This window comes from Orcinus orca, chromosome 2, assembly GCF_937001465.1.
Source record: "Orcinus orca chromosome 2, mOrcOrc1.1, whole genome shotgun sequence".
Taxonomy (NCBI): domain Eukaryota; kingdom Metazoa; phylum Chordata; class Mammalia; order Artiodactyla; family Delphinidae; genus Orcinus; species Orcinus orca.
Window position 1 is genome coordinate 197,127,573 of NC_064560.1, and position 27,754 is coordinate 197,155,326.

The 27,754-nt window shown below is 46.9% G+C and overlaps 1 protein-coding gene and 1 long non-coding RNA gene across 3 annotated transcripts in view; both read left to right on the forward strand.

Annotated features, from left to right (window-relative positions):
• LOC125963626 (uncharacterized) overlaps positions 1-13,596 on the forward strand; it is a 40,407-nt gene extending 26,811 nt beyond the window's left edge. Inside the window, exon 3 of the long non-coding RNA XR_007475832.1 lies at positions 10,725-13,596. This is a non-coding gene — a long non-coding RNA (uncharacterized LOC125963626). The remainder of the gene's footprint in view (positions 1-10,724) is intronic.
• The window catches only part of WDR25 (WD repeat domain 25), a 142,190-nt gene that overhangs the window by 64,016 nt on the left and 50,420 nt on the right, over positions 1-27,754 (forward strand). For both annotated transcript variants that reach the window (XM_049706513.1, XM_004262400.4), the window contains exon 3: positions 17,968-18,115. In XM_049706513.1, coding sequence (XP_049562470.1) covers positions 17,968-18,115 — 148 coding nt within the window. The remainder of the gene's footprint in view (positions 1-17,967; positions 18,116-27,754) is intronic.

Here is a 27,754-nt window from a genome sequence, read left to right on the forward strand (position 1 = left end):
TACTGTCCCTTGTCCCCGTCTGTCTTCCCTGCCACTCCTCCAGTGGTGCCCCCTCTGCCTGCAGCATCCCACCTTCTCAGCTTCTCTCCTTCCACCTCACTGCCAGTCAGATCCACCCCCAGGTCCTGGTGACACTTCTCCAAAATGACGTCCAGTGTGTCCTTAGCCCCGGCCTGCTCCCTCCCCTCTGGTCGTCCTCTTCACTGGTCTCCCCACAGGTTTCTGGCCTCCTGTGCAGACTGTTCTTTCAAAAGGAAAGCTGACTCCTGCTTTTCTCTCCTATGTTTAACCCTTCAACAGCTCCCCATCTTTTGTGGAGGGAGACACTTCCAAAGTTCTCTGATCTGTTTTGCCCGCCCCTGCTGCGCTCCCATCCACATGGGGCCCCTGGCCTCTCTGCAGGCTGGCTCTCCCCGCCCTCCCACCTCCCACCTTCCTCAGCAGCCCGCCCACCTCCCCAGTCAGAATTAAGCTTCACCTGCTATTATTATCTCTTGGAGGCCAGCTCTTTTCTCTTAGCACTGTCCCCAGTTGTAATACCCGTTTGTACATTTGCTTAATATCTTTTTCTTTCATTAGACTCTTGTGAGCTGTTTTGTTCCCCGGAGATTCTAGCAGTGAGCAGTGTTCTTGGCACGTAGTGGACCCTGAATAAATAAATATCTGTGGAATAAACCCAGTGAATGAATGAGAGTTGCCCAATTTTCAAAGCCTCTGTTTGCACATCTGTAAAATGGAGGTAACTTCCCTGCTGACCTCATGGGTCTATGTGAGGATCACATGGTTCCGTAATTTGGAAAAGTACTGTGGAAAGTGATGCACAGAAGTTAAAGTATGATATTATGACTCCTTCTAACCAGGTCACACCCTCCTCTTTCCCCGGGCATGTTTTGAGAACGAGTACTTCTTAGCATAAAAGAGTAGGGAGCAGTACGAAGCCCCTTTTGGTGATCTGGCTTTAGGGTAGGTGCGCCACGGAGGAGAGAGGCCTGCGGCTCAAGGGCAGATGTGACATTCAGCCTGGAAAAGTCTCTAACTGCCCTTCCTGTTCCCCCTGAGGTGCGCTGGTCTGGAAGAGCACCTGGCAGTGTTTACGTGAGCTCCAGCTCTGAGACCTAGAGCATTCTACCTGTGTTGATGGGCTGCGGTAGTGCTTAGAAACTGTGGAGAAGGGGGGAAATTTGAGGAGACTAGATGGGCTTTCCAAGAGAGAGAAAAGGTGGTGTTAGAAGCTAACTATCAATAAAACTCACATTGACCTCTGGAAAAATTCTACAGTGGATTTGTGTTAGAACTCTTGGTTCCAAGTGATAGAACACTCAATTCCTAGTAGCTTAGAGCAAAAAAGTGAATCTGTTGGTTCAAGGGTGACAATGCTGAGGGCTGTTTAGCTTCAGGCGTGGCTGCACTCAGGGGTCAGATGTCCTCATGTCTTTGTCTCACCTTCTCTGTCTCTAGGTGTGCCCTGGTCCCAGGGACACACCACCCCTGTGGTGGCTCCCTTTCAGCCTCAGGGCTACTGCTTTGCAGCCCCAATAGAGAGGAAATGCCTCTTCCCCTCTACTGCCTGCTGCAGCCCTGGGCTTGTACCCCAGTGCCTCGGGTTGTCCAGGACTGGGTTACGTGTCCTTTGTAGAAGCTTTGAGCCAGTGCCTCGTGCAACACACTAGCCGAGTGGGGCATGCGTGGTTCTCCAAGGAAGGTGGGCGCATGGACACCAGGCAAGCAGTAGAATCCATGGCACTGCAGGACTAAAAGACAGGTGTGCTGCTGGGAGCCAGCATTCAGTCACCGAAACCATTCATTCTTTTTTGAGTTCTTAGACTCATAGGATCTGTGTATATTGAGGCCGGAGACCAAGTGTATCTTAATTTGCAAAGGCACCTGACACTCATGGGGCCCAGGTCTTTAGAATCTTGACGATTCTATCTCATCCTTATTTTGCAGAAGAGCTGGAACCCCAGGTCCTCCTGGTGCCAGAGAATCTCAGGCTGTTCTTGCGAACATGGCAGGGTGGTGGTGGTGGTGTCTACCATGCGATAGTGTGCAACTAGATGGCCGTGGCTTGTTCAAAAATAGCACCCAACCTAAAGAATTAACGATTTACTTCTAGGGTGGTAGAGGTTTCTCATGACCAAAGGGCACGATACTTAGCATTCTTCTGTTCCACAGCTTAATAATAAACAAATTGGGTAGCATTTCAGAAGGGAGGTCTGCTTGTCCAAGCTATAGAGGACTCAAAACTAGGATATCCATCCTTTGGTTCCTCTGTACATTTGTCCATACATCTGTTCATCTGTCCATTTGTCTATTCATCCGTCCCTAAAGGGCTGTCAGTGGGAAGAGGGCTCAGTCTGACTTTGTGTTGTATTAGTCCAGAGCCGTGTATGGGACCGCAGAGCACACTGCAGGTGGGAGGTGGGTGAGCGTTGATGGTTAAGCCTGAAGGCTTTCCAGCCAGTCTGCCCCCGTCTGATTCTCTGCTCCACCTCTCACCATGTGACCTGGGGCAGATAACCTCTCTGTGCTTCAGTTATCTCAACTGTCAAATGATGTTTATAATAATACCCACCTCCTACTGTGCGGTAAAGATTGAGTTAATTCTTGTGAAGTGCTTAAAACACGGCTTCTGTGTAGTACCGTTGAGTGCGTGATTACTGTTACCTGGAGGTATGAGGTGAGGTGGTATTTTGTCTCAGAATAATGTCCAAGGTTGCAGTGCTCTCAGAAGGGGCTCCAGCTCCTCCTGGAGTCGGGCAATCCCCACCGCTGGACAGGCTGCACCACCTGCTGGGGGCCCTGCAGGCCGCCGAGGGCTCCTCCCCACTCCACAAGGAGGGTGGAGTGATGACCTCTAGAGCCCCCGCCTCCACTCTCCACACATTCTTCAGCAACCTCTGCAGACATCTTGCTCTTAATCCTTTTTACGCAAAGAAAACTCTTTTTTGCTCCTTTACATCTTCTACTGGCATTTAAAACTCCTTCCCTTTGTTCTGACCTTATTGAACGAGAGAATAATTTCTTGGAATTCTCTGTCTAATGAAAATGCTCATGTACTTACAGATTCTGATCAAGTTCCTCCTCAACCTTTACTTTGAGGGAACTTGCATCATTTGGTATAGAAAACATTTTTTTTTTTTTTTTTTTTTTTTTTTGCGGTACACGGGCCTCTCACTGCTGTGGCCTCTCCCGTTGCAGAGCACAGGCTCTGGACGCGCAGACTCAGCGGCCATGGCTCACGGGCCCAGCCGCTCCGCGGCATGTGGGATCTTCCCAGACCGGGGCACGAACCCGTGTCCCCCGCATCGGCAGGCGGACTCTCAACCACTGTGCCACCAGGGAAGCCCCTGGAATGGCATCTTTAAAGTGCTGATAGAGAAATAAAAATTCTCAACTCATGATTCTGTATCCTTTAAGAATGAAGGTGAAATAAAGACATTTTCAGATGAATGAGAAGTAAGTGAGAATTCATTGGAAGCAGATGTGCACTACAGAAATGTTAAAGGAAGTTCTTTAGGATGGAGGAATATGATACCAGATAGGAACTCATATCTTTAGGAAGGATTGAAGTGGCTGTCAATGGCAAATATGTGGGAAGATATAAAAGACTATTTTTTCCTCTTAAATTAAGAGAATACATATGACTATTTAAAGCAAACGTTTTCACATTGCATTGTGGGGTTTATAACATATATGGGTGGAATACATATGACAACTATAGTGTAAAGAATGGGGGTTGGAGAAGACATTTATGGTTGCAAGCTTCTTATATTTTATGTAAACTGGTACAATTTACTATAAGAAGACTTTAAAATATTAAGCATGACATATATACAATGGAATGTTACTCAGCCGTAGAAAGAATGAAATTGAGTTATTTGTAGTGAGGTGGATGGACCTAGAGTCTATCATACAGAGTGAAGTAAGTCAGAAAGAGAAAAACAAATACTGTATGCTAACGCACATATATGAAATCTAAAAAAATGGTACTGAAGAGCCTAGTCACAGGGTAGGAATAAAGACTCAGACGTAGAGAATGGACTTGAGGACACGGGGGGCACAGGAAGCTGGGATGAAGTGAGAGAGTAGCATTGACATATATACACCACCAAATGTAAAATAGGTAGTGGGAAGCAGCTGCATAGCACAGGGAGGTCAGCTCGGTGCTTTGCAATGACCTAGAGTGGTGGGATAGGGAGGGTGGGAGGGAGGCTCAAGAGGGAGGGGATATGGGGATATATGTATACATATAGCTGATTCACTTTGTTATACAGCAGAAACTAACACAACATTGTAAAGCAATTATACTCCAATAAAGATGAAAAAAATAAAATATTAAGCATGTATATTATAATCCCTAGAGCAACCACTTTAAAAAGGTTAAGAGGCATAGCTAAGAAGCCAATAGATAAAATGGAATTCTAAAAATAAGTATTTCAAAAGAAGGCAGTAAAGGGGGAAAGGAGGAATAAAACAGAGGTAAAACAGAAAACTAATAGCAAAATGGTAGATGTAAATCTGCTCATATCAACAATTACATTAAATGTACATGGACTAAACACTACAATCAAAAGAGATTGTCAGGGCTTCCCTGGTGGCGCAGTGGTTGAGAGTCCGCCTGCCGATGCAGGGGACACGGGTTCGTGCCCTGGTCCGGGAAGATCCCACATGCCGCGGAGCGACTGGGCCCGTGAGCCATGGCCGCTAAGCCTGCGCGTCCGGAGCCTGTGCTCTGCAACGGGAGAGGCCACAAAAAAAAAAAAAAAAAGAGATTGTCAGAATGGATACAAAAGCAAGACTAAATTATATGCTGTTGACAAGAGGTGCACTTCAAGTAAAAAAGAAACAAATAAGCTAAAAGTAAATAGGTGGAATAAAGGGATATCATCCAAATAGTAAGCATAAGAAGACTGGAAGTATTATAATACTAACCAATAAAATAGACTTCAAGACAAAGGGTATTACCAGAGATAAGAGGGACTTTTCATAGTGATAAAATGATTAATTCATCAGGAAGACGTAACAATCTGTGTACCTAAAAACAGAGCTTCAAAATACATGAAAAAGTTTTCATAGAATTAAAGGGAGAATAAACAAATCCATAGTCATAATTGGAGATATTAACACTCTTCTCTAAGTAGTTGATAGAACAACTAGACCCATCAATAAAGATGGAAGATCTGCATAACATTATCAACTACCTTAACTAAACTGACATTTATGGAACACTATACATAACAATGCTGGGTACAGATGCTTTTCAAATTCAAATAGTACTTCTCTAAGGTAGGCCATGTGCTAGGACATAAAGCAAATATCAATACATTTAAAAAAGCTTAGAGACTTCCCTGGTGGTCCAGTGGGTAAGAATCCATGCTCCAAATGCAGGGGACCCGGGTTCAATCCCTGGTTGGGGAACTAGATCCCACATGCATGCTGCAACTAAAACATGCTGCAGTGAAAATCCTGTGTGCCACAACTAAGATCCGGCACAGCCTAAATAAATGTAAATAAATGAATATTAAAAGAGGGTTTAAACAATAGAAAGCCAAGTCTTTGATCACAGTGGAATTAAATTAATAATAAATAATAATAAGATACTGAAAAGTAAGAAAAACTCCATAAACATTTGACGGTTAAATCACATACTTCTAAATAACTTATGGGGATTTATGCTTTCGGCTAAGATGGAGTAATAGGGACCAGATTTATGCTTCAATCTTAAATAATTAAAAGAAACAGGTAAAATATAAGGAACAGTGGTTTTCAGGCACTGAACACCAGGTAGTGTAGACAGTGATCCCTGAGAGAGGGGAAACAAAATGGGATGAGCCCTGAGATTGTTGCAGCTTACAGCCCGATGAGAGTTTCTGGACTATAGCACAGGGAGAAGAAACCCAGATGGGTCCCAGTGATCTTCCTGAGTTGAGGAGACAGAGCTGGAATCCAGGAAGGGCAAGGCAGCTAGAGTTCTCAGAGTTCTCTCTAGAGTTCTGGTTCTCAGAATAGAGAACCAGAGACTAGAGAGCTGCCCAGAGAGAGAGAGAGCTCCAGAGCCTACAGGAGGTTCCCTCAAAGTCTTCAGTGAAATACTGATCAGCACACGTGTAGGAGGAAACTCCCCAAGGTGGGGAAAGAGCCACTTGAAAGGAACAGGATGAACAATCCCCAGAGCTCACAGGACCAAGAATACGTCATATTCCCATAAGCCAGAGTGGGAAATCCTTGTAATTCACAAGGGTATTGCCTCAGGAATGGAGTAAAACAACCCTAGATAAATGCTGCTCTTTTTCCTCCTATCAAAGCTTAGAGACTATCCTGGCGAGAAGTGAACTGTTTCCAAGTAATTTAATTGTGTCCCAGAACAAACCTCAAGACTATTACAGGAATACAAAAATAAAAAAAAAATCCACTAAAGTAAAATTCACTGTGTCTTGCTTCCAAACAAAGATTACAAAGGCATGTGAAAGAAGAAGAAAAATCTGAACTATGATGAGAAGAAAAATCAATAAATAGAAACATACCTAGAAATGGCAAGATGATACAATTAGTAAATAACGTTATACCAGCTGTTATAAATATGCCTTATATATACAAAGAGGTGGAGAAAAGTATGAACAGAATAAGGAGAGACATGGAAGACAGAAGAAAGGTCCAAATCGAACTCTAGAGGTGAAAAAAAAATGTTTTGGATGAAAACTACACTAGATGGAATTAATTGCAGATCATAAACTGTAAAAGAAAAGGTTAGCAAATTTGAAGACGTAGTTATAGAAACTATCTAAAATGCAGCACAGAGAGTAAAAAGCTTGGGGAAAAAAATAAACAGAGCACCAGTGAACTGTGAGATAACTTCAAGCTTACCCAATATACATGAAATTGGAGTCTTCAGAGGAAGAGAGAACAGAAAAAATTATTTAAAGAAATAAAGGCTGAGGGCTTCCCTGGTGGCGCAGTGGTTAAGAATCCACCTGCCAATGCAGGGGACACGGGTTCAAGCCCTGTTCCGGGAAGATCCCACATGCCATGGAGCAACTTAGCCTGTGCACCACAACTACTGAGCCTGCGCTCTAGAGCCCACAAGCCACAACTACTGAGCCCGCACGCCTAGAGTCCGTGCTCCACAACAAGAGAAGCCACTGCAATGAGAAGCCCACATACCGCAACAAAGAGTAGCCTCTGCTCACAGCAACTAGAGAAAGCCTGCATGGAGCAACGAAGACCCATCACAGACAAAAATTAAAAATAAATAAATAAATAGAAAGAAAAAAATTTTAAATAAAAGAAAGAATGGCTGAAAGTTTTCCAAATTTGATGAAAATTAGAAACCCATATATCCAAGAACCTCAATGAACCCCAAGCACAAGAAATATGAGGAAAAAGTTTACCAAGGTACATCATAATGGAATTTCTTATAATCAATGATAAAGATAAAAATCTTAAATGCAGCCAGAGAGGGAGAAAAAGACAAGTTACATACAGAGGAACAAAGATAAGAATGGCAACAGACCTCTTATTGGAAATGATGCCAGTGGAATAGCATACTTAAAGTACCAAGAGAAAACAAACAGACCACTGTTAACCCAAAATTCAAAACCCAGCAGAACATCTTTTTAAAACAAAGGCAAAATACTGTTTCAGACATTTAAAAGTTGAAGCAATTCATTTCCAGCAGACCTGCACTAAAGGAAATGTTAAAGTTCTTGAAACAGAAAGAAGGTGATGCCAGATAGAAATTACATCTTCACAGAGGAATGATGAGCACCAGAAATGGTGAATATGTGGGTAAATGTAAATATTTTTCTTTTTATTAAAAAATCACTTTAAATGATGATTTATGTTTAAAGTAAAAATAATAACAATGTTTTGTGGAGTTTATAACATATGTAGGTATAAAATATATGATAACATGCATAAAAGCTGAGATAGGAGGAATGGTGTATATTGTTATTATGATTGTTATGATTCTTAAGGCAAGTGCTAATATTACTTGAAGGTAGACTGTGATAAATTACAAATGTATGCTGTAAGTCTTAAAGCAAATAGTAATAAAACAAAACCAAGATTTATGGTTAGTAATCTAACAATGGAGATAAAATGAAGTAACAAAAGATACTCTTAACAAAAGATAAAATGAAGTAACAAAAGTTACTCAATCCAGAAGAAGGCCAAAAAAAAATTAGGAAAGAGGGAACAATCGAGATAAATGGAAAACAAATAGCAAATTTAAGCCCAAACCATATCAGTAGTGGATAAAATGGCCTAAATACCCATTTAAAAGACAAAGTTTGGGGACTTCCCTGGTGGTGCAGTGGTTAAGAATCCACCTGCCAATGCAGGGGACATGGGTTTGATCGCTGGTCTGGGAAGCCTGTGCCACAACTACTGAACCTGCTCTCTAAAGCCCACGAGCCACAACTACTGAAGCCTGCACGCCACAACTACTGAAGCCCACGTGCCTAGAGCCCATGCTCCGCAACAAGAGAAGCAACCGCAACGAGAAGCCTGTGCACTGCAACGAAGAGTAGCCCCTCCTCGCCACAACTAGAGAAAAGCCTGTGTGCAGCAACGAAAACCCAACACAGCCAAAATAAATAAATTAAAAAAAAAAAGACAAGGTTTGTTAGGTTGGATAAAAAGGCAAGACCCAATTATACAATACCCGCAAGAAACCTTAAATGAAAAGACACCAAAGGTTAAATGTAAAAGGATGGAAGAAGATATACCATACTAATAGTAATTAAAAAAAAGAGTGGCCATATTAATATTAGACAAAGTAGATTTCAGAGCAAAGAATATTAGCAGGGATAAAGAGAGACATCTTATAATGAGAAAGGGGTCAATTCATCAAAGGACATAACACTAGATACTTAACTTTGGGCACATAAACATTAAGGGCATAAATATGTATACATCTAATAAGAGAGCTTTAAAATACATGAGGCAAAGCTGATAGAACTGCATGGAGAAATAATCATATATACAATTATAGTTGGAGCTTTCAACACCATTTTTTCGATAATCAATAGATCAAGTAGACAGAAAATCAGTAAAGGTGTAGAAGACTTGAACAACACTATCACCAACTTGGCCTAATTGGCATTGATAGAACACTCCATGTAACAACAGCAGAACACACATTCTTTTCAAGTGTACATGGAATGTTTACCAAGATAGACCATATTCTAGGCCATAAAACAAGGCTCAGTAAATTTAAAAGGATTGAAATTATTCAAAGTATATTCTCTAATGGTGATAAGATTAAATTAAAAATCAATGACAGATATCCCAAATATTTGGAAACTAGACAGCACACTTGTAATTAACCTCTGGGTTCAGGGAGAAACTGATAGGGATATTAGAAAGTATTTTGAACCAAATGCAAATGAAAACACAACATATAAAATTTTGTGGAATGTAGCTAGAGTAGTTCTCAGATGGTAATTTATAGCATTAATGCCTATATTAAAGAAGAAAATTTCAAATCAATGATCTTAGCTTCCACTTTACATACAAAAGAAAGAAAAGCAAATACAACCCAAAGTAAGCAAAAGAGAGGAAATAAAGAAAAAGCAGAAATAATTGAAAGAGAAAACAGATAAACAGTAGAGAAAAGTCAGTGGTGCCAAAAGCTGGTTCTTTGAGATCAGTGAAAGTGATAAACCTTTAGCCACTCATCAGGAATAAAGAGAAAACATACAAGTTACCAATATTAGGAATAAGAGAAGTGACTTAATTACAAATTCTAAAGATATTAAGAGAGTACTAAGGTAATATTATGATCAACTTTCTGTCAATGAATTCTACAACTTAGATGACCTGGATAAATCCCTTGAGAGACTCAAGCAATAAAAGCTCACTGACAAAATTAGATAACTCCAAAGCCTTGTCTCTATTAAAGAAATTGAATTCATAGTTAAAAGCCTTCCCATAAAGAAAACTCCATGCCCCAAAACTTCACTAGTGAATTTTACCGAACATTTAAGTAAGAAATAGGACCAATTTGTTATGGGTTGAATTGTGTCTCTCTCAAAATTTGTATTTCTAAGTCCTAACCTCCAGTGCCTCAGAATATGTCTTTATTTGGAGATGGGATTTTTTTTTTTTTTTTTTTTTTTTTTTTTTTTTTGCGGTACGCGGGCCTCTCACCTCTGCGGCCTCTCCCGCTGCGGAGCACAGGCTCCAGATGCACAGGCTCAGCGGCCATGGCTCACAGGCCCAGGTGCTCTGCGGCACGTGGGATCTTCCCGGACCGGAGCACGAACCCGTGTCCCCTGCATCGGCAGGCGGACTCTCAACCACTGTGCCACTAGGGAAGCCCTGGAGATGGGATCTTTATAGAGATATTCAAGTTAAAATGAAGTCTTTAGGATGGACCCTAATCCAGTATGACTTTCATTTTCTTTTCTTTTTTAAAAATTTATTTATTTATTTATTTATTTTTGGCTGCGTTGGGTCTTCGTTGCTGTGTGTGGGTTTTCTCTAGTTGTGGTGAGCAGGTGAGCAGAAGACTGCTCACCACTCTTTGTTGTGGTGAGCAGGCTTCTCATTGCAGTGGCTTCTCCTCTTGCAGAGCACAAGCTCCAGGTATGCGGGCTTCAGTAGTTATGGCTCTTGGGCTCTATAATGCATGCTCAGCAGTTGTGACGCATGGGCTTAGCTGCTCTCTGGCATGCGGGATCTTCCCAGACCAGGGCTTGAACCCGTGTCCCCTGCATTGACAGGTGGATTCTTAACCACTGCACCACCAGGGAAGTCCCTATGTTTTCATAAAAAGGGGATATATGAAGACAGACAGGCATAGAAGGAGAACACCATGTGAGCGTGAAGACAGCCATCTACAAGTCAAGAAGAGAGGTCTGGAACAGATCCTTCCCTCACAGCCCTCAGAAGGAACCAATCCTGCCTTGATTTCTGACTTTTGACTTCCAGAACCACGAGACAATACATATCTATTGTTTAAACCAGCCAGTTTGTGGTATTTTATTATGGCAGCCCTAGAAAATTAATACACAATTCTTTTCAAACTCCTCCAGAAAATCAAAGAGGAGGAAGCACTTCCCAACTTGTTCTGTGAGGCCACCATTACTGTGGTACCAAACCAAGAGAAGAAATAAGATTTAGCAAATCAATCCAACATTTATTTATTTATTTATTTATTTATTTATTTATTTATGTCATGACTAAGTAGGATCTGTCCCAGGAATTCAAGTTTAGCTTAATATTTGAAAATCAATTAATATAATACAACCTATTGATGAACTATAAAAGAAGAACCATATGATGATCATCTCAAGAGATATAGAAAGAGCTTTTGACAATATCCAGCTTTCATTCCTGATAAAAAGTTTCAGCAAACTGGAAATAGAAGATAATTTTCTCAAACTGTTAAGGAGCATTTATGAAAACATAACCTCTAGCATCTTACTTAACTGTGTAAAAGACTGACTGCTTTCCCCATGAGGTCAGGAACAAGGCAGGGGTGTTCACTCACACCGTGTCTATTCAGCATTGTTCTGGGGATTATAGCCTGTGCAATAAGGCAAGAAAAAGAAATAAAAGGTATCTGGATTGGAAAGGAGGAAGTGAACTTCTTTTTGTTCACATATGTGATTGTCTATGTAGAAAACTCTTCTGAATCTACAAAAAAAAAACCCTTTAGAACTAATAGTTTAGCAAGTTTGCCGAATTCAAGGTCAATATAGAAAATTAATTGTATTTCTACATTAGAAAAGAACCTGAAATTTAAAAATTTTAAATACTATTTACAATGTCATCACAACATGAAAAAAATAGGGATACATTTGACAAAAGTTGTGCAAGATTTTCTATCAAAAAACTATAAACCATTGCTTAGAGAAATTAAAGACCTAAATATTGATAAAAAGAGAGATATATCCTGTTCATGCATCAGAAGACTCAATATTGTTAGGACATCTCCCCAAATTGGTCTGTGGATTCAACGCAATTCCAGCCCTTGAATACACACACGCCCTGAAGGATTCCCAAAACTTTTGCAGGTAAATGGCCTGATGAAGGCTTGGGCACTGGCTGCACAGGCTTGTGCTAAGCTGTGCAAGCCTGACAGCGGTCTCTAGAATGATATCCTGGGACAGCAGAGACTGTCGAGGATAAACAGGAGTCCATGAGCTGGGACTGAACTAGGCGGGTCCGTGGGGCAGGAGCTGGCAGGACAGGGCCAAACGGGAGGCAAAGATTCACCCAGAAGTCTGACAGCTATTATCTCCAGGTAGTGGGATGATAGCTGCCTCTTATTTTCTTCTTTGTGTTTTTCTGTTTTTTTTTGTTTGTTTGTTTGTTTTGAAAAATTTTTTGCAGAACACTTATTTACAGTGTAATCAGAGAAACAGCCATCCTGTTGTTGGTTCCTGCGGGGTTTTACTTCTTGCACTTCTGTATAATCTGAGTATTTTTTACAGAGATTGTATTTGTTTTATAATATTGGGTTGGCCAAAAAGTGCCTTCGGTTTTTAAGGAAAAATAAAAGACACATTTTTCATTTTCACCCAGAACTTTATTGAGCAACATATTCACCCTTTTGTTCCACTACCTTCTGCCATCTTTTAGGCAACTTCGTAATTCCATCTTCCCAAAACTTTTTATCTTTTCGAGCAAAGAACTGTTCCAGGTGCCTTTTACAGTCTTCTAGGGAATTGAAATTTTTTCCCTTAAGAGAATTTTGTAAAGACTGAAATAAATGGAAATCCAAAGGTGCAATATCTGGTGAGTACGGCGGATGAATCAGAACTTCCCAGCCAAGCGGTAACAGTTTTTGCCTGGTCATCAAAAAACATGTGGTCTTGCGTTATCCTGATGGAAGATTATGCGTTTTCTGTTTACTAATTCTGGATGCTTTTCGTCAAGTGCTGCTTTCAGTTGGTCTAACTGGGAGCAGCACTTGTTGGAATTAATCGTTTGGTTTTCTGGAAGGAGCTCGTAATAGAGGACCCCCTTCTAACCCCACCATATACACAACATCGCCTTATTTGGATGAAGACTGGCCTTTGGTGTGGTTGGTGGTGGTTCATTTCACTTGCCCCACGATCTCTTCTGTTCCACATCATTGTACAGTATCCACTTTTCATCGCCCATCACAATTTGTTTTAAAAACGGAACATTTTCGTTATGTTTAAGTAGAGGATCACATGTGGAAATGCAGTCAAGAAGGTTTTTTTCACTTAACTTATGTGGAACCCAGACATTAAAGTGATGAACATAACCAAGCTGTTGCGAATGATTGTCAGCGCATGAGTTGGATACTTTGAGTATGTCAGCTGTCTCCTGAGTGGTTCTCAATTAATGTCTCGATTTGATTGGTATCAACTTCCACTGGTCTACCTGACCATGGAGCATCGTCCAGCGAGAAATCTCCAGCGTGAAACTTTGCAAACCATGTTTGACGTGTTCAATCAGTCAGAGAATCATCTCCATACACCGCACAAATCTTTTTTAGTGTTTCAGTTGCATTTTTACCTTTCTTAAAATAATAAAGCATAGTACGCCGAAAATGTTGCTTTCTTTTTTCCGTCTTCAGTATTAAAATGGCAACACAAAAATTCACCAATTTTGATGTATTTATTTATTTATTTATTTTTACTGGGGTATAGCTGTTTTACAATGTTGTGTTAGTTTCTACCGTACAGTGAAGTGGAGTTCCCTGTGCTATACAGCAGGTTCTCATCAGTTATCTGTTGTATACATATTAGTGTATATATGTCAATCCCAATCTCCCAGTTCATCCCACCCCCCCTTTCCCTCCTTGGTGTCCATACATTTGTTCTCTATGTCTATGTCTCTGTTTCTGCCTTGCAGACCGGTTCATCTGTACCGTTTTTCTAGATTCCACATATATGTGTTAATAGACGATATTTGTTTTTCTCTTTCTGACTTACTTCACTCTGTATGACAGCCTCTAGGTCCATCCACGTCTCTACAAATGACCCAATTTCATTCCTTTTTATGGCTGAATAATATTCCATTGTACCACATCTTCTTTATCCATTCGTCTGTCAATGGGCATTTAGGTTGCTTCATGACCTGGCTATTGTAAATAGTGCTGCAGTGAACATTGGGGTGCATGTGTCGGTAAGTCTTTTTTTTAAATGCACGCTGATATGACAGCTGTCACATACAATCTAACAAAATCGTTTTGAATGAAGTTAAAAACAACTAAGTGCTACTACAGCCATCTTATGGAAAAAACTGAACAAACCTTTTGGCCAACCCAATAAAAAACAAAAGTCAGGCAGGTAGGCAGAGAGAAGGTGACCCGTGGCTAAAGCTATAGGTCTTGAGAGACTGTTAGGAACTCCTGGTGGGGCCATGTCTCAGTAAGCAGAACACGGAAACTGCAGTGAACGTGCACCTGCACCACATTTCACTTGTCATGTTCTTTCTAAATCTGACTTTTGTTGGACACGTAGAATGTCTCCAGTTAATACAGCAAGTCATCTTAGCACATGTGACAGAAGACTTAACTCCTTAATTCCATGAAGGCAGATTGGGCTCTCTAATTACTTAATTGAAAAAAGGTACACACTTCAGGCTGCGCGGTGTTTGGGAATTAATCTTTAAAACCTGACAGCAAACATTAAATTCAATTAGGGAGAGCGATTAGCAAAGATTCTTCTCTCCCTCACCCTGGTTACTTTGAGAAGTGGCTGACTGGGGTGCATTGATTCTGATGCTATCGTTGTGTCTATATCAACCAGGAGAGCCAAGTATGCATTTTTCATTTCAGAGGGGAGTTACTGGATAATTTACGGATTGATGGATTTCCTTAAACATGTCTCCGCGGCTGATTTAGGAGGCCGTGGCCAGGAACTCAGACCTCTCTGGTTGCTGCTTTCGGCCTTGGTGCCACCGGGTTTAAGGTCTCTTTTTTCCTCCGTCTTTGATTAGGGTTATGAGCCACCCCCTCCTCGTCCCCCACCACCTCCTTCTCCTCCTTTCCCAACACCTAGCTGATAGCAGGTACCCAGGAAGTGTTTGCTGAATGAATGATTAAATGAATGACTTTAATAGATGGGGACATTTGGGCATATTTGCTTTGGAGCACATTCATTTTCTCACGCTCTCTCTTTTTTTTTTTTTTTTTTCTGTACGCGGGCCTCTCACTGCTGTGGCCTCTCCCGTTGCGGAGCACAGGCTCCGGACGCGCAGGCTCAGCGGCCATGGCTCACGGGCCCAGCCGCTCCGCGGCATGTGGGATCTTCCCAGACCGGGGCACGAACCCGTGTCCCCTGCATCGGCAGGCGGACTCCCAACCACTGTGCCACCAGGGAAGCCCTCTCACGCTCTCTTTGCCTCTCTTTAGGGGAAATACAGTGTAGTGTTCACAGCTCCCATCCCCCAACCCTGCCCCTCTCCCTCTCCCCTCTCCAAGCATATTTTTTATAGTCTGACTACAAGTACACAAAGAAACATGATAGAGTTTTGCTTCATGTGTGTTTTTAAAATTGTGGTGAAATACACATAAGGGTTACCAGCGTAGCCATTTTTAAGTGTAGGTTCAGCGGCATTAAGTACATTCATTCACATTGTTGTGCAGCCGTCATCACCATCCATCTGCAGAACTCTTCATCTTGCAAAACTGAAACTCTGTCCCCATTAAAAAGTCTCCATTTCCCCCTCCCCGCAGCCCCTGGTAACCGCCGTTCTACTTTCTACGTCTATGATTTTGACTACTCCAGGGACCCCACATATGTGGAATTATACTTTCTGTCTTTTTGTGAGTGGCTTATTTCGCTTAGCGTGTTGTCTTCAAGGTTTATCCATGTGGTGGGTTGTGTCAGAATTTCATTTCTTCTTAAGACAGTAATATTCCATTGTGTGTGTGTGTATATATATATATATATATATATATGTATATATATATCACATTTTGTTTATCCATCTATCCATCAGTGGACACTTGGGTTGCTTCCACATTTTCACTGTTGTGGCTAATGCAGCTGTGAACATCGGGTTACAGATATCTCTTTGAGATCCTGGTTTTAATTTTTTGAGCACATACACACAAGTGGAATTGCTGGATCACACTGTAAGTCTATGCTTAATGTTTTGAAGTTCTGCTCTGCTGTTTTCTCTAGTGGCTGGACCATTTTGCCTTCCCACTAACAATGTACAAAGGTTCTGATTTCTGCACCTCCTTGCCAACACATATCTTCTTCTTTTTTTTTTTGATAGAAGCCATTCTGCTGGGTGTGAGGTGGTGTTCCATGTGTTTTTAAAACTTAGATGGCATCGTACTGCATATATGCGCTTGCCTTATGTATTCAATATTATCTTTTCACTGTTTAGCCAAGTTAACCCTGTAGATCTAGTTCATTCATTTTACTTTATTTTTTCCTTTCAAGTCATACTTGCACATAGTTTTGAGAAAACAGCATTCCCTGTGCTCTGCGTTTCTGCCATGAATTCTCACTTCACTTTGAAGTCTTCTGGCTCTTTCCTCTGTTATCTCTGTTCGTATTTCTAAATGTAAATGTTGCTACTTTTTGCTTTTCAGTCTGAAACCCCAGCTGTTGACCCCTAATTAGGAAGAAAGGAACTGAGCTGTCTTACCATTCTTTCAAGGCTACCCTTGACCTCTTGTTTTCTTAATCTTAGACATTTCCGTATGCCCGGGAAATACGCTTTCAGAGCTCTCATCCTATGCATTTTGAGAACCTTCAGGATGTGGCGGGGTGAATTTTCTCATCTTGAAAGGGGAGCTTATCTCTCACATCCAGTTTGTGGATCTGTGTGGGCACGCTTTGGGTTTACTCTTATCAAGGAAATAAGAGAGGGTCAGGGAATCCTGCTGTTAAGAACCGCATGCACTACCTGCCTCAAGAAGCACAGCCTCCGGCGCCGTGGCTCCTGCTGTGCTCCAGCTACGGTGCGGTGTGCCCAGCCCTCGCTCATTCCTCACCACTGCCCTTGGGACGGGGCTCTTCTTATGCCCATTATATGGACGAGGAGACTGAGGCCTGAAGAGGCCCAGCTTCAGCCAAGTCACAAGGCTGGCAAGCCGGAGCATCACAGGAGGCCCTGTGGGTGCCTTCCTGCTTCTGTGTTCAGTCCTCTGACCCACCTTGGATGGCAGGTGAGAGCATCCCTTTCTTCCAGCAGTGACACCAAGGGAGGACAGTAGCACTGCTGAGCACCTCCGCGTGCCAGGCCCTGGGCCAGCCTGGTTGGGCTCCTCGCCTGCCGGCCTTTCCCTGGGGTGTGTGGTGGTCGGCAGAGTTTCCTGGGAGAGCTGGTGGGAAGCCGAACGCAGCCCTTTCATGCACAAGTGGTCCTGGCCCTTGGAATGTACCGTTCCATACTTGAGGGCCTAAAAACACATTTCAGAGGTCATTAAGTGTACATAGGGCTTTCTGCCACAAGCCTCGCTCCCCAGGGAAAGCAGGGGGGAGTGAGGGGCAGTACTTTCTCTCCCAGAAAAAAGGCCAGCTTGCCCCTCGGGCAGAGATCTGCTCTGCCTGGTTGCAAACACAGGTGTGGCAGACTCTATTTTGGATCTTAGTCTTAAAGCGGGACCCGTGCAGGTAGCCTGGCCTGGTGCGGCATCCACTACAGGTCTCAGAAAGTCCTGTCTCGGAGGACACATGTCAGAGGTGCAGGTGAGGCTGGGCTGGAACTTTTTGGTGGTGAGCAGGTGTGAATCAGGTGTGAAGGGCTGGGCAGGTGAGCGGCAGAACACAGGACATGCTGTTTCCTTGTGAGCTCCCTTAACCCCCAGAAAAAATTTTGTGAAAGTCTCCCCCTCGACTTGCCAGTCCCAAGGCCTTATTACATTTCCACGAAGAGAAGTTTAACATCTGGATGTTGCTTTGATGGTAAAATATTGGGAATCCAGTTCCACTGTGAGAGCCTTTTCCCCGTGCACAGGGGCTGAGCTGAGCCCCCAGGATCAGGCCCCCGCTTGTGACATCTGGCGCTGTGTTTGCCTCGTAGGTGTGGAACGCCGTGGACTCGGGAAGCTGCTTGCAGACCTACTCCCTGCACAGTGAGGCAGTGCGGGCCGCCCGGTGGTCCCCCTGTGGCCAGCGCATCCTCAGTGGTGGCTTCGACTCCGCCCTGCACCTAACAGACCTCGAAACAGGTGTGTTTCATTACCCCGAGGCGCCCCCTCCTCCGAGTTGGCGCCTTTCTCACTGGGGAGGTTTCTGGGAGGGGGATTCTGCAGCCGCCAGCTGCAGGCGGTTTCAGGGCAGGGGCAGACGGGACGAGGGGAGACTCATACTCGGCAAGCCTGTCTCCAGGCTGTTTGCCTGAAACCGAGACTGGCCCGTAGGCTTCACAGTGGACCTCTGCCAACCTGCCCGGAGGACAGAGTCCCAAGGTTGTCCCAGCCCCAACCTGTGGAGCTGGATAGAGGTGGCTTTTTAATCAACTTCTGACATGCAATTTGTACTGAGATAGATTTAGCTTTATCACAGCGTCCTTTGGTTGGAATCAGTTTAGAATTCCTGTCAATTCACTGTCGCTGAAAGGCTGTAAGGAATGATTCCAGCTCGTACGGAAAGCCAGCAAATGAGCTCTGCTTTCATGCCCACACTGAAAAGGCATTTGGGCGAGATGGATTCGCGCTGGCTAAATCCTAAGGGGGCTCTCGACAAGCAGCGCGAGGAGGAGAGAGGAGTCAGTGGGAGGAACTTTCCATTCCCCGGCATTCCGATGCAGCCGGCGCGTCGAGCACGAATCCGGCCACAGCCCTGGAGCGGGGGCCTGTCTGTGCTTCGGGCGAGAACAGAGCCAGCGAGCGCAGACCTGGGTTCCAGCCTTGCCCCTGACCCCCGGGCCGGCTGCCCTCAGCGCCCACGTTGCCTTTTCCTCCCTGGGTTCCTCCTGGGTCACTTTTCTGCTGGGCATCGCTGCCAGCACCAGGAGGGGAGGCCTGGGTTCACACCAGTGCCCGGGGCGTCCCTCGAGCCCTCAGGCAGCCCCTGCCTGCCTGGCCCAGCTGTGGTGGTCCTGGGGTCCGTGCCTCTCCCAGAGCCTGGCAAACAGGGGGTGATCACTCCGGGGTCCAGCCACCCAGCTCCGCCCCGCAGCTTGGATGCAGCGGGTTTGTTGCTCACCTGGAGTGTCCTCCTCTCTTGCTGGGTCACTGAGGGACGACCCTTTTGAGGCCATGCAGCTCCTTTGGCTGGGCCCCATGTGCCGTCAGTGGGGTGTTGACCAGGCTGTTGGCTGTGTCGGCGGCTGGTACTGTGCCACAGGCTTTGCACACATTTCAATCCTGCCAGCCATTGTTATCCCCATTTCACAGGTGACCAGACTGAGGCTGCAAGGGGCGAGTGACTGGCTCAGGGCCTCCCAGTGGTGCAGGGCAGGTGGGGGTTTGGAGCCACGTCCGTGCAGCTGCAAACCCTGGGCCCTTTACACAGTGCTGAGTGTACGGTGTTCTTTTTGGCAACAAAGACCACGCTCTTCCTGTGAGCCCCTCTGAGAGGGAGTCGAGGCTTAGGGGGTTTGGTGCCCTGGGTGACGGTGACAGTTGGGTCGCTGGTGCCAGCAGTAGGTACTGTCACTGAGCACCGACCGTGTGCAAGGCATTCCGCTGCAGCTTAACATGTGGGGTGAGGGCCCATTCACCCTTTGAGACTGGCACCACCGGAATCCCCTCGTCACACACAGGCACGGGGCACAACCAGGAAGTGGCTGAACCAGGATGCACACAGGTCTGCCAGGCTCCGAAGCCAGCTGCCTGACTGTTATACTTTGTTACCTGTGTGTCCAATAAGCCGTGCTCGGTATTGGAGACACAGAGGTGAATAAGTCCCAGGATCCACCCTGGAGGAGCTCACATCCACTGGGGGAGACAGAATTGCAGAGAGTCCCAGGGTACAGTGATGGAGAGAGATATAGGAACCGCAAGGACATCTAGCCTGGGAGATCAAGGAAGGCTTCCTGGAGGAAGTGGGACCCAAGCTGAGGCAGGAACTGGGGGACAGAGAATCAGGATGGAGTGGGGCTGGGGAGGGGGAGGGAAGTGGGTTCTCAGCAGATGGAATGAGGACGGAGTTCAGGAACATGAAGCACGTGGTGTGTGTGGAAGTGTGGGGTGCAGGGAGCTGGGGGAAGTGAGTTTGGGGGTGCAGGAAGGGGAGCTCGGGCTCCATGCGCTTCCTGGCCTGTGGGGTGTGCATTCCCCAGATGCCGCTCCCCAGTCCAGTGTCACTGAGCACCCATGGGTACCTGCACTGCCTGCCCAAGAGTGGAGAAGGGATGCTTCTCACATGCTGGTGATGCTGTCGTGTTAATCAAATACAAGTTCATTTGATAACATTAATGGATTCCTAGCGGCCCTTTGTCATGATCTATCTTCTCAATCAACAGATGTTAAGCAGACATTGCCATTGTGTGTGTGTATGTGTGTGTGTGAGTGAGTGAGTGGGGGGGGGGGCTCTGACATTTTCAGACGTTCGAAGAGAGTCCTCTCACCTGGCCAGTTAGGCACTGCCGCAGCAGGTGGCAGTAGGGGCCATTGCTGAGTTTGGAGCAGGAGAGAATCATGGCTCCATGTGCACCCTGGGCAGGCCTCCCTGGTGGCTGTAGCGGGCTGGGGGTGACCCGAGGCTGGGTGGGGAGCTTCAGGAGGGGATGTGGCAGCCCTGCCCAGCTGGTGGTAGAACTCGCTGGAGGGAACATTGTCTGGCCCGGTCCCAGCTGCTCCTCTAGCTGTGGTGTGTTGGGTGGGACAGGGAAAGCATGGCCGGGCCCTCAGGGCTTTGCCGTCCCCCCGGGGAGGTGAGGGGGCACTTTTGCCCCCCACCCCTCTGCTGGGAATGGGCTCACCACCCAGTTTGCCTATTGAAGGCCCCCTCTCATTCCTTCAGCAGCTACTTGTACAGGACCTGGGCTGGGGCTACCATGGTCAGCGTGCTGGATGTCCTTTGTTGCTTGGTGCGTAGGGTCCAGGGGTCTGGCCTTGCCCTTGGGGAAGGCCGCCAACCCCTGGGTGGGGCCTCTGCCACTGAGAGGTTTGGTTTCTGTGTCCATCTCCATGGCTAGTGTGGGAGCTCCTTGAGGATGGGGCCCATCCAGGTGGTCTTTGTGTCTCTGTCACGTGGCCAGGCCTGGCTCGGAGCAGCTGCTCAGCGTGCGTGCACGTGAGGCGGGGGTGGGTTCATCAGGGGCCGCCGGAGTGGGGTCTGCACGCACGCCCACGCCGCATTCCGGCACCCCACCTGGCCCAGGGCGTGCGGGGGCTGTATACAGCCCCCGTGGCTCTCGGCCTCGTTTGACTTCTGTCCTTTCTTGTCACCGAGTCTGATCTTCCTTTTCACTTGCTTTGCCTCTTTCCGCCCTTGGTGATTTGGCTGTTCCATTTCAATCTAATTAGAACTCCCCGCCAGGAGAAAGCAGCGCAGGGCGTTCTCACCGCAGCGCTCTGGGAATTAGTCACTCAGTGCCCATTGTCGTTAATGGGAATTTGGCGCCAAGGCCATTTATCCTGGTGTCCTCAGTCAATACAGTTAAAAATCTGTGGATTCTAAAACGTCAATACCCGGCCTGAAATATGGAGGGCCAGCAACATTTTATCTCGTTAATTTATAGTTCTGACGGGCTGTTGGCTTAGAGAACAACCGTGAATCAACACTTAAATAAAATCTGCTCACAGGTTAATTATTTCTGGTGCTATCATTTCAGTCTGTAATCTTCCTAAGGAAACGTCTCTGGTGCGTCAGGCTGAGGCGGCCTCGGGGAGCGCTGGTCTTCGACTCCACCAGGGCCCCGAGTGCCGCCGGCTTTATGAGTCAGCTGTCCGGCACACCACATCAGCCCGTCTCCTCAAAAGCCCCCGAAGAGCTTGAGCTCGTTCAGTTCTAAGTGGTACTGGTTCTTGCAGATTCCACCCCTTAGACCATCGCCCCCAGCCTGGCTGTTAAGGCCTGGGAGGCACACGAGGCCTTGAACTTTTCATTTGTTGGCTGCAAAGGAGATGGTCCTTTCCCTGGAGCCTCCAGGGCCCTGGATGGGCAGGGCACCCTGTCCTCCTTCCTGTGCCCAGTCAGCTCTCCTGACGTGTGTCCAGCCCATCCGGGGCATCCAGGCCGTGCCACCCGGTCCCAGCTCCCGGATGCTGGAGGCAGCCCAGTGTGGTAGGAGGAACTTGGATGGGGTGGAGACACGGCTCTTCCACCTACCCAAGCCGGGCGTCCTCGGGGAAGCTTCCTTTGCTTCCGTTTCCGCATCTGTGAGATGGGTAGCAATGCCCAGCAGCTGGGGTCATGGAGGGGAACAGCTGGGATAACGTATCCAGAGTGCCTGCTGCACGGCAAGCACTCAGCAAAGGCTGCCCTTCCCTTCCCCGCCCCTGCCCCACAAGGCCCTTCAGAAGGTAGGAAATCATAGCCGTGTTCCTCTGAGCATCCGGAGAGCCGCAGTGGCTGGACCACGTCCCCAAACGGGGCAGCTTTGGTGGCTCAGTTCCAAAAGCCCCCAGAGGTCCCCCCGAGCCAGCTTCCTGGTGTCGCTCTTGATCCCATGTGTGGGTCTGGGGGCAGACCAGCAGGAAGACTGCCTTTCAGGGTCTCCCAGCCTCTACTACGTCCTCCGCTGCTCCGTGACAAAATGGCCTGAGCGGGGTAGCAGCTTCCTCCTCGTGATGGGTCGGCACGTGCCTTTCACTTGAGCGGGCGTCCTCTTCACTCAGACCCCGCTTTCCACGCCCTGCTGCCCCCGCCCCTGCCTGGCTCCTTCTGCTCTGGGGTCCCTGTGTCTTTCCGTGGGGGTCATGGTGCGTGGGCCCGAGTGACCGACTGGAACTGGACCCATGAATGATCATGACTTTTCTTTTCCAAGAAGTGTCTTCTGGTGTCTCCCTTGTTTTTGCGTCATGACTGGGGCCTCCATCACAGGAATGCTCCAAGGAAAAGGGGAGTGACAAATCGGCTGGGCGCTCCCTGTGGGCCAGGCTGTGAGCCGTGTAGCCCTGGTTCCTGGCACCCTGCCTGGCCTGGATCAAGCCAGAATGAATAAGTGGATGTTAGGCTCTCTGCTTATTACATAGTTAGTCTTCACGCTAACCTATGGGGGAAGTGTTTTCATCCCTATTTCATGGGCTCAGAAACTGAGGCTTGGAGCGTTGGATGACTTGCAGTGACAGAGCTGGGGTTCAGCTCCGGCCCGTGTGACTGTCAGAGGCTTTGGCTGTTCAAGGACAAGAGTGGGTACCCTCAAGCATGTGTGTTTCTGGGCTGTGACCGAACAGTTTGCTTAAGCCGACTCCGGGGGAGCCCGCTCTCACCCGGGCAGCTGGCTCACCACCTGCCGAGGATAACTCGGGGCCTCTGGGAAGAAAGCGCGCCCAGACTGATCCCTCTGATGAAGTGACTGGCTGAAGGGTGCTTCTCCGGCTATCGACAGCTGCCGTCCCAGCAGGAGAAATGTTTGCCCTGACGATTTTAAAACACTTGTCAGAGGAAGGGTGAGAAGCGTCCATATTAAAAGCCCGGAGAAGAGTGTCAGGGGCTCACTCGGCTTTGGAGAAGTGGCGGCAGGGGGGCTCCTTGTTGGGCTAAAGCCTTCAGAGTGGTGCCGCCCCCTGACCCTGGGTCTCCTGGGAGGCGCTGGTGAGAGGGGCCTGGGCTTTTCCAGCCTTTAGGCTTTCCAGCACCATGACTATTCTCTGGAACAGCTCAGAGGAACCCGGTTAGGTGTCCTTCACGCGCCCGCGGACAGCAGCGGGCATGGACATGGAGCTCCCGAGGGTGTGGGCACGTCTCGTGTCATTGCTCCTTTGGTCCTCGGGGTTTTACTACTAGATCCAGATATGGAGGCTGTGCAGAGCTCTGTGCCCCAGTGAGGTCTGAGCTGATGGCGGTCCCTGGCTGCCGCCCCTCCAGTGCCCTCTTGCCCTGGGAGCAGCCGCCTGCCCTCCTGTCCTCCGTCCCACAGATACAGGCGGGACCCCGCAGACTCCTCTACACAGTGGAGTCCCACTTTCTCCTAAGCTCGCTCCTTCACCGGCATCCCTTTCCCAGCCCTCCTTTAAACTAGTCTGTTCTCAAGGCTGTGCCCTTTTGATCCCGGGCACCCGTCCCCATTCCCACCCACGCTCTTCTCCTCCGCTGAGGAGTATTTCTCTCCAGTCCCAACCTCGATTTCTCCCCCTCTTTCCATACAGCTTTGGAGTAAGAAGCTGACCTAGTTGTGGATATTAAATCAGATGTTACCAAGCTTGAGTAAAGCCCCTGCCAGCCCCGTATCTCACACTTTAGAACCTGCCTTCGAGGTCCTTCCATGCCTCCACAAACCTCTGACTAGTCATCTGCCTCTAGTTAAGCTCGTGCCAGCCCTCTGGATAAATCAAAGGTGGTTTTTAATCAACGGCACTATTTCATTCATTACCATTATTGCACAGAGGTGATGTTTTTATCTGTGTGTGTGTTTAATTGTGCTTGCACTGCAGTTTGGCTCCCTTTGTAGGTAGGACGACCTCTGTTGACTGACCCCGGAGGCTAAACACAGTCACGGCTTGTTCGTTGTCCTGGTGGTGACTTCTGAGTCCCAGAAAACCAACATAAGTTGTACCTTTGGGACCTGTTTGCAAGTTGAGAACTTTTTTTTTTTTTTTTAATTTTGGAAAATTCAGTCTTGTCCAGTTAATGAAATGCAGTGGCCAAACTTGATATGAAAGAAATTTCTACAACAGCTACTGCTGTTTCTGCTGTGACTACTGCTGCTGCTGCAGCCGCTGTCTGTCGGGCCTGTCGTTTGCCTGGGGCTTGCTGTCTTATGTGCATTATTTCTAATACTCACAGCAAGCCCTGAAGGTAAGATTTATTCTCCTGAGTGCACGTATTAGGAGCCCACGGATCTGAGAGGCTTGCCGGCGGATCCCGGGGCTGCTACCTTACCTACAGGGAGCGTGCAGACGCGGGCCCGTCTGACTCTGGCCTGGACCCTCCCCGGGACTCTGCCCGGCGTGCCAAGATGGTGCTCGTTTCTGATTCACAGAGTTTGATTTGAAAGTTAGTAAGCTCCTTTCTTCGTTAACTTTGAGTCAGGAGGGTTAAATTTACGGCTGGCTGAATACTTCCCAGAGGATGAGTGTAACGATATTGATTTTCACAGGATGAGTCATACACCGCCTGCCTGGGAACACGAGCTCAATCACCACCAGCCGACAGCGCCAGCCAATCCCTCGTCAGCATCTCCCCTACCGGCTCCCGAGCCTGTGATGTGCGCGCAGAGCTCAGCGGAAGGAAAGGTCACGAATCGCTCGCGGGCGGGCTCCGGGGTCACAGGGGTCCAGCCTCTGTCCCAGCGTGGCCGACTCGCAAGGCCCTGGACGAGGCCTCACCTCTCTGGGCTTCCATCCCTCATTCCCCCAACGCTGAGAAATGGGGTAATTACACCTCCCACGCAGGGTTGTGGCATGACACGTGCAAGCCCCAGGCAGGCCTGGAGGCGATAGGCGCCATCTCTCTGGAGAGGAGGGCATGAGCTTCCCTGCTCTTTCTTGGGGACCCGTACTTGGGTTTCACCTGACCTGTGTCAAGTGCTTCTTACGTGCCAGGAACTGGGCCAGGGGCCAGACGTGCTGGGACAGAGGAGGGCCCTCAGGGCCCTGGAGCCCTCGTGACCATAGGGTCCCACAGGGTAGGCGTTAGGGTTGACAGGCAGTGTTGCCTGGCCACGCAGGTGGTCACCCTGGGAAGCTCAGTGTCTCCACCGGAGAAAGAGGGGGGCTCCCCGAGGAGGAGCGCGGCCAGTGTTACAGCTGCCTTATCACAGCAATATTGGTGACGGTGCATTGCCAGCGCTAGTCGTGTCAAGAGACCCAGTTGAGTTTCTGCGTTCTGTCTTAAACAGGCTTTTGTTTTAATGGCGATTTATAGTTTATCTGTATCATTATGGATTCAAGGAGGAAAAGAAGTGGTTTTTCCTAACTCCAAGAGAGTCTGAACAGTTCTTTTATCCTGGTTGAGATCATTAGAACAAGATCAATAAAGTCAGTGTCAGTGGACTAAATATTTTAAAACTCGGTTTCTTATAAGCAGCATGCAGTGAATAAATGGAATTTTCCATAACAAACATGTAAACAAGCCAGATAAGTCTCACGGTTAAAGGTTATATACAACTAACCATTGTGCTCAAAGTAGCATTGCCCAGGAGGGGGTGCGATAAACAAGCTACTCCCGGCTTCCCTGGTGGCACAGTGGTTAAGAATCCGCCTGCCAATGCAGGGGGCACGGGTTCGAGCCCTGGTCCAGGAAGATCCCACATGCTGCGGAGCAACTAAGCCTGTGTGCCACAAATACTGAGCCTGCGCTCTAGAGCCCGCGAGCCACAGCTACTGAAGCCCGCGCGTCTAGGGCCTGTGCTCCGCAACAAGAGAAGACACCACAGTGAGAAGCCTGTGCGCTGCAAGGAAGAGCAGCCTCCGCTCACCACAACTAGAGAAAGCCCGCGCACAGCAACGAAGACCTAACACAGCCAAAAATAAAAATAAAAAAAATAAAGAAAATAAATAAAGAAAAATTAAAAAAAACAAAAACAACAAACAAAAAAAGCTACTCCATTTATGAAAAGTTGCAGAGTAGGAACACATCTGACAGCAAAGGACCTTCACCTCCAGCGTGGCTATCACCTTCAAGACAGTTTCTGATAAATATTTACCAGCCTTTATTTGTATGTCTTTAACTAAATGTAGAGGCAGCCCAAGGCATTGTATTCTCACAGCCTCAGAACAAAAACTCAACGTCAGTAATCTCTCAAGTTCCCTGCTCTTAAAAACTCATATCCCTTGGTTTTAGCTTTCAGTTTAACTAAGGGTGAACTCAATAATTTGAGGTTTAGTTGTTTTCAACCTATAAGAGTTCTCGCCTTTGTTGTTTGCTGTCTGCCAGGCCCTCTAGAATGCTTTCCGTACAGCCCTCCCTGACAGACGTGTGTTTATGAGGGCGTGTGACACAGCAGGGAAGGGCCCTGCCCAAGGTCGCTCCACTGGAAGTGACGGAGCTGGGGTGGGACCCGGGTGTGTGTGACTCCCCACCCCTCTGCTGTATCACCTCCCCACTTTGAACAGGTTGCTGGGTGACAATGGCTGGGGTCCTGATTTCTGCACCACAGTCTCGCCCCAGACCTCCTTACCTCGTGTTTCCCAATAGGTATCTGTAATTATTATTCAAAACTGGAAAAATTTCATTTTGGTCCCTTTTAACAAAGAAGTACAGTGAAGGCCTAGTTACTACAAGTAAAAGTAGGAAAAAATAGAAATTACAGCTTGTCTTCTAACTGGAAAATTTTAGTACTTAAAAGACATAGATTCTCTCTCAATCTCTTTGGGGGATTGAGGATGAATAACGTAGTCAGAAATACATTTTTTCAGCAAAAAAGTCCAGTCATTATCTTTTAGCAACTCGACTTTCACTCTTCCTCTCATCTTTTTCCCCCATTATTGGCAAGACTGTCACGGCACTTTTTGAAAAAAAACATGGCTAATTCACTGCTTTTCCTGAAATAAGCATATGGTATATGCTATGGTCCAAGAAACAGGGAGAATTTTTTCTCCAGGCATATAGAGTTTGTTTTTCCTTTTGGACTTAAGGGTTGGCAGTGAGTTCCAAATGAGCAAGGAGTCGGCATTAGGCGCGGCTGTATCTGTCTGGAGAGAAGACTTCTGGCCTACAGGGGCCTTCTTGCGCCGGTGTGAGGGTCGCAGCGACATCTGTGCTCCTTTTCCATCTAGGGGATGTAGTGATAGTCCCTCGCCCTTAGCCCCCAT